Consider the following 7,349-nt stretch of genomic DNA (forward strand, 5'->3'; position numbering starts at 1 on the left):
TAACTGGTAAATTCTAAATAACTTATTAATTTCTTCGGAGTCACTAAACGCCGTGAGAATCAATGTCCCACAAGTCATTCAGCTAATAAATGTAATATTTCTAAATTCATAATCTTATCCTGTAAAGGATTAGCTCTGGATATCTTTATTGGAACTAAATCTTCTAGGAGCAACAAGAAGACTATAAAAAATCGCACTAGCTAAAGGAGAGAATAAAAAGAAAATGGCGTGTTATCACTTACAGTCACAGAAAACATTTATAATTTATAGACAATTACCCACACAACCTGATTCTATTTTTTTCTTCTTCTTACAGAACCTGAAGGAACAAATTATGACAACTAACGTCTGGTTGGACCATGTAAGTAAACAACACATCTATCTATCTATCTTTCTAGTTACCTATCTATCTATCTATCTATCTATCTATCTATCTATATCTATATATATATATATATATATATATATATATATATATATATATATATATACTGTACTATCATATAACAAAAGAATTCTTCCCCTTATAAGGGAGGTAGCAAGCCAAGGCATACAACCACACTTCACCTGCCCCACATCCATCCAACACTTATATCATATGTTTTCCCTTTTGTCTTGGGTTATAAATTCTTATTTAGAAAATTATATTATGTATAGTCTTCAAATAGTCCTAAGGGATTTTCAAGAAAAGGAGACTTTAAATTAACACCAAACAAACAAAATCGTGCAAAATAGTCCTGGAGCAATGGAATAAGTGTCAGTGTGACCTATTTCATGTGGACTGAGGCTGAAAACCAATCAAATGGATAACTGTTAAAGTAAAAGTCAATACCAATGGAAAATTTGTGTTTAGGTTAAAAAAAAGGGTCAAATAATGTAAAACAAAGGTCAGTGCAATGACTAAGGCAATATTCAAGGCCAAACTCAGAACTGAGTTTAAAACAAAGGTAAGGTCAAACGTGAAATAAAGGTCAAGGGATAGGTCAGGTTAGGTCAAACCAGATAAAGGCCTGGCCGTTCTTGTACATTTTCTCATTTGGGACCTTTGTGAACCGTTTGCACATTCAATTTCTTAACGTCAAAGACAATCTTCCAGTTTTCTTACATTGCAGAATCCTCCTCCACCCCATCAACGCTCCTCTAGTCTTATTAGTTCAAAAATAAGACAATAATCATCCATCAGGCATAACACTTTTGTCCAGCATATCACTCCGAAATTCATCCTAGTAACACTTTTTTGTGTTTACTTCAATTTGAGTCCTACTGTGTAGGTGCTGCGTCTTGCTGCATTACCTCTGACTCACGCAGTGGGTGGGGTCCAGGGATAGTCTTTTCTCCACAAGATACTAATATAAAAAGCAAAACAAATGGATGCTGGATAGGTGTGACATGGGTGGTGGGTGGTTGCATGCCTTGAGTGACTACCTCCCTTATAAGGACACAACGATTTTTGTATAGTTTATGTAGTTTCACTTCGGATAATTTTTGTGGGTATTTTTAACTCAAAATTCCATCTATTTATGCCAGAATTAGAAAATTACTTCTTAACCTCAAGATTGGTGTGCAATAAAAAAGTCTCAATGACTTTTCAGGTAATCTTTCCTTTATGAAATTTTCACTTGGGATCATTATACATGACTAAACCCTACAAGAGTAGACTAACCTTTGACATTATTCACACCTAATTAGTTTTGTTCTCTATGCGATAAAAATAAATTCTATAATTTTCCAGGTAGCCATATATGTTGTAAAATTTTTATTTAGGTTCATTTTATTAAGTGAATGGGATCCACTGGAATAAACGTGACGTTATGGAACAAATCACTAATTGCAGTGAAGTCTTTTAAATAATCATCGCTGCTGTAATAGGAATGCAGGAAGATCTCCAAGAAAGCATGACAAAGTGGAATGACACCTTAAACACGCTGATGATGAAAGTGAATAAAAAGAAGACAGAAATAGTGGAAGGGGACAGAATCAAGGAAGAATGTAATATTAATATTGAAAATACCAAAATTTAGTTATCTGGGAGTTCTTTTTGACGATGAAAACAGGATACCCTAGAAACATCATATAGAATACAAAAAACATAATGTAAATACCAACGCACTGTACCCAATATCAAAAGAGAAAAACATCCCAACAAACAACAAAAATATTGCATTTATATAAAAAGAATAAGACCACTACTCCTTTACCAGTAGACTTAGACGTTGACAAGAACCTCTTCAGAAATACTCGTACAAGCAGCTGATATGAAGGTCTTTAGATCGATCGTGGGAGTGACCAGACGTGATAGAATCAGAAATGCAGAATTTAGAAAAAGATTAAACATAATATCTCTGCCGACAATGACTGAAAGGAACAAACTGAGATGGTACAAACGTGTCAAAAGAATTGAAGATATAAGATATGCGAAGAAATTCTTGGATTGGGCTCCCTGGTGGACGCCTGTAGGACGCCCTCCGAAACGATGAATACAAGGAGTGGATGAAGCTGTGAAAAGAGAAGGAGAAATTTACAAAAAATTAACAGAGATTAAAATATTCAGTATCAAGACCTATGGAGAAGATACGTAGAAGCCGGGCACTGACAGACTTTGCTTACCTTGTGTCTGGTGAGAATCTATTTGAAAGACTTTACTGCAACTAGTGATTTGTTCCATAATAGTTACAGCGGTGAAGCCAATAAAAGCCTCGTCGAAATACTACTATCCCTACCTGGTGGCATTAGGAGCTCTGTAGAACTGGAGATTGACTGTAGATTTCAGTCATTCCCAATCCAAGACATAAGTTCAAATCTGGTTACGGTTCTTGCGTGGTAGAGCGGTAGCATGCGGGACTCGTGATCTCAGGGGCCCGGTATCGAAGCTTTGCAACGGTCGAATTTTTTGACTGTCAGTTATTATTTGAAAGACATGATATTGTTTACACCTAATTGATTTATTCTCTTTTCTTAGGAGTGGATGGACAGGAAGTTTAAGTGGGATCCTAATCATTACGGAGGAGTAAAGGAGCTATATGTTCCCTCCGAGACTATCTGGCTACCAGATATTGTATTATATAACAAGTAAGTTCTAGAATGTAGCCTCCTTTTGTTGTCTTCCTAGAATGTTTATCCAATGCTAAGAAAATAGTGCGGTTTTAGCCGGAAATAGGTTGGGAAAGGCTTGGTAATATCAAATATTTAGTTTAATACATTTCTTATTTTACCTGTACACATGGGCAGACGTAACCCGCGGACCTCTTTTGAATAGGCCACTAAGGATCGTGATCCATTTCCCACCAATCGAAGGTCACGTGTGTGTGTGTGTGTGTGTGTGTGTGTGTGTGTGTGTGTGTGTGTGTGTGTGTGTGTGTGTGTGTGTGTGTGTGTGTGTGTGTGTGTGTGTGTGTGTGTGTGTGTGTGTGTGTGTGTGTGTGTGTGTGTGTGTGTGTGTGTGTGTGTGTGTGTGTGTGTGTGTGTGTGTGTGTGTGTGTGTGTGTGTGTGTGTGTGTGTGTGTGTGTGTGTGTGTGTGTGTGTGTGTGTGTGTGTGTGTGTGTGTGTGTGTGTGTGTGTGTGTGTGTGTGTGTGTGTGTGTGTGTGTTTTCCTCAGTGGGTGTGTACTTAATTAATCAAAATTACCTAATACCGCTCCGTTTTCTTTCCTTAGTGCCGATGGGGAGTACATAGTCACCACGATGACAAAAGCCATCCTTCACCACGACGGCCGAGTAGTGTGGTCTCCGCCCGCCATCTTCAAGTCTTCGTGTGTGATCGACGTGGAGTACTTCCCCTTCGACCAGCAAGAGTGCTTCATGAAGTTTGGATCCTGGAGTTACGATGGGTCAAAGGTACGTGAAAATAGTTTAATTTGTATGTTGAATTGATCAACGCCTTTTTTTCTTTATCGAAGGGGTACTATAGAGATAAATGGAATGACCTGATAGCAGTCTGAATGATAGATATTATGCCAACTAACCTTGTTTAACATATAAATTCAGGACACTAAACTTATGAAATGTTAGAATACCAGTAAAAATTTTAATAACAAAATGTTTGATTTTTTAAGTTTATTAAAGACATTTCACAAATATGATGACCATAACAATAACTTAATGATAAAAGTTATGCCAACTATCATGAATAAACACATGCATTCAGGATATTGAACCTAGGAAATATTAGAAAATTAGAATAATCTTTCATACGGAAGCGCGATGTCACTCAAATGGTAATTTTTGGCAAAATTCTCACGGGGTAGGCTGATTATCATATATCTATTTTTTCTATTGGTTTTCATTTTTATGTACATTTCCCTGTGACCAGAAGCATAATACAGCATACAGTAGTTCCGCGATATCAAATATTTTTCTCATTTTTTTCATTTTTTATCGTTGGGTATTGGTCTCAGTTTTCATACATTTGCTTTTTATTCTTTCTTGTAGTTTTATTATCAGAAATAAGTAACCATATTATTTACACCTTCCCATGTTCATTCCTTTCTACAATTACAGTTATTGACTGTATATATTTTGCAATTTGTATTTTAGGAATTATAATGACATTTGACTAGTCTCCCCTTTACAATCCCTGCATTATCTTTATTGTGCATTATTGTCCCCAAGGACAGAACCGCTTTTTACATGCTGAAAAAATACCTAATCTTCAAATTCAGATTGATCTCAAGCATCTTGACCAGCGTCCAGGGAACAACAGGGTCGAAAAGGGTATAAACCTTCGTGAATACTACCCGTCCGTTGAGTGGGACATCATCAGAGTTCCTGCCATCAAAAACATCAAGTACTATCCCTGTTGTGAGGAACCTTACCCTGGTGAGTGCGTTGATTTAACCATGGCCATATCGAATCCCATAAGTACAAAATAAATTATATGGATTAGCAGGATTTTCAGGTGAGCAGCAGGAATTATTTAGATGTAGTATAACTTGATTCCGTTTGAGAGAGAGAGAGAGAGAGAGAGAGAGAGAGAGAGAGAGAGAGAGAGAGAGAGAGAGAGAGAGAGAGAGAGAGAGAGAGAGAGAGAGAGAGAGAGAGAGAGAGAGAGAGAGAGAGAGAGAGAGAGAGAGAGAGAGAGAGAGAGAGAGAGAGAGAGAGAGAGAGAGAGAGAGCATAATGGGATGGGGAAAAATGAATCCCCCTATATCATTTGACCTTTCTTTCACTTGACCTTACAGATATCTACTTCAACATTACCCTCCGTCGCAAGACCCTCTTCTACACGGTTAACCTCATCATTCCATGCGTGGGTCTGGAATACCTGTCCATCCTCGTCTTCTACCTCCCAGTTTACTCTGGCGAAAAGGTCGCTCTGTGCATCAGCATCCTTCTCTCCCAGACCATGTTCTTTTTGCTCATCTCCGAGATTATGCCCTCGACCTCTCTGGCAGTCCCGCTCCTTGGCAAATATTTGTTGTTTACCATGGTCTTGGTTGGCCTTAGTGTGTTAGTGACCATCATAGTTCTCAATATCCACTACCGGAACCCCTCAACGCATAAAATGGCGCCTTGGGTGAAAAGGGTGAGTACATATGGTGACACGTGGCTTTCCGCTGGAGTGATACTTGATTTCTTTTAAGGTAATTATTTCCATGCCCGTCTTGGTTGGTTTGGTTCTAGACGGTCGTCTGCGAATGGCGACTGCGTGCCTCAAGATTTCATATGAGCATGAGTAAGACTAAGGCAACTGTGTTCCTTGCCGGGACCTATATCAATAGTGTAAGGTTATGCACCACTGTAATGGAAAGCTGTGGGAAGCCTGGTGTCATATGTAGTGATATCTTGACAATCTCAATAAGAAAAATTCTCTTTCTTCCCAGGCGCACATTAAATGAAGTGAATCTGTGTTCAATACAAGAAGGTTGCTTGCTATTGGTCATAAAATAAAATTGGGTTTTGCTTTTTTTTTCTAAAATGATGATGGTGATGGTGATGGTGATGGTGATGGTGATGGTGATGGTGATGGTGATGGTGATGGTGATAGTGATGGTGATGGTGATGGTGATGGTGATGGTGATGGTGATGGTGATGGTGATGGTGATGGTAATGGTGATGGTGATGGTGATGGTGATGGTGATGGTGATGGTGATGGTGATGGTGATGGTGATGGTGATGGTGATGGTGATGGTGATGGTGATGGTGATGGTGATGGTGATGGTGATGGTGATGGTGATGGTGATGGTGATGGTGGTGCCATCTCCTAGTCCTCTCTCATGATAAAACTTATTATGGTTTCTATCCCCAGGTTTTTATAGATTATATGCCGAGGCTTCTACTCATGCGGGTACCAAAGGAGGATGAAGAAATCAGAAGAAGTCGACTGCACATTCCAATGGAGAACGGGAATGGGAATGGAGGGGCTCGTGACAGGTTCAGAGATCGAGGCTCTGGTAATAATTCATGTCTTTCTACAAATAAGTTTTCTTTAAATACAGTAGTTAGCACACTTGTTATAAAGGTAATGGATACTAAAACATTTAATCTTATCAGGTTTAAGTTTACATAAAAAAAAAAGTGAAAGGAAGCTTTAAAACAAAGAAGTAGTTTTTAAGGATATTTATTAATATTTTCCTAAATTTGTCGAGCTCTGCCGTGTCTCACTGCATTACCTTTGACCCGAGTTTTGTGGCGTGTGCCAGGGATGACCCTTCATCCACGGGCTGCCGAGATGAGGTCTATGAATGAGATTTGATAAATGTGGGATAGGTGTAAAATGGTTGGGTGTTTTGATTTGAACACCCCTATTGTAAGGGGAAAAAACCCCTTCGGTATATATGTATCTTAGCATGTAATCCTGGTTCACATCTTTCCCATCAGGTCCTTCAAACAACTTGTACGGATTCCGACCACCAAGCAGACTAGAAGCGGCTATGGCGGACTTGCCTGAGTGCTTCCACCTGCAACAGCACGAAGTCTATCATTATCCCTGCCAGATTAGAAAAGCCATTGATAATGTCAAATTCATCCACTTTCACATGGTCAAGCAGGACAAATTTAATGAGGTCAGCTTGCTTGGAGTTGTATTTTCATTAGTCTCATTTAATATAACTTACCTGTCATATCCTTCGCAGGAGTTGATTGGTCTAATGTTTCTTTTTTATGCCATTAAATTTATTTTTCATTATGCATCTTTCATTATATAATTAACAAGAAGTGATTAACTTTATGGGATTTTTGTTGCCGGATTGCTTATATCCTTCATTATGATTTACTGTGTTCTTTAATGGATTATAGACATTTTCGCAGGGTTTAACTAACTTAAACTAATCCAAGTATTATCAAAGGTTTTTCATGAGGTTGATTCTAAGACCTCATCAGCTTCAAAGCCTAGTTATAGTATTGTACCGGGT

At 38.4% G+C, this 7,349-nt stretch overlaps 1 protein-coding gene across 1 annotated transcript in view; it reads left to right on the plus strand.

The window, feature by feature from the left end:
* The first annotated feature begins 320 nt into the window (after positions 1–320).
* Positions 321–7,349, plus strand: part of LOC143029005 (acetylcholine receptor subunit alpha-L1-like) — an 8,161-nt gene continuing 1,132 nt past the window's right edge. The window contains exons 1-7 of the mRNA XM_076191350.1: positions 321–361; positions 2,960–3,069; positions 3,654–3,834; positions 4,659–4,815; positions 5,178–5,521; positions 6,245–6,389; positions 6,817–7,001. Coding sequence (XP_076047465.1) covers positions 335–361; positions 2,960–3,069; positions 3,654–3,834; positions 4,659–4,815; positions 5,178–5,521; positions 6,245–6,389; positions 6,817–7,001 — 1,149 coding nt within the window. The 5' untranslated portion in view covers positions 321–334. The remainder of the gene's footprint in view (positions 362–2,959; positions 3,070–3,653; positions 3,835–4,658; positions 4,816–5,177; positions 5,522–6,244; positions 6,390–6,816; positions 7,002–7,349) is intronic.

The sequence above is a fragment of the Oratosquilla oratoria genome, chromosome 10, assembly GCF_046742065.1.
Source record: "Oratosquilla oratoria isolate Oo_2021 chromosome 10, ASM4674206v1, whole genome shotgun sequence".
NCBI classification, from domain to species: Eukaryota; Metazoa; Arthropoda; class Malacostraca; order Stomatopoda; family Squillidae; genus Oratosquilla; species Oratosquilla oratoria.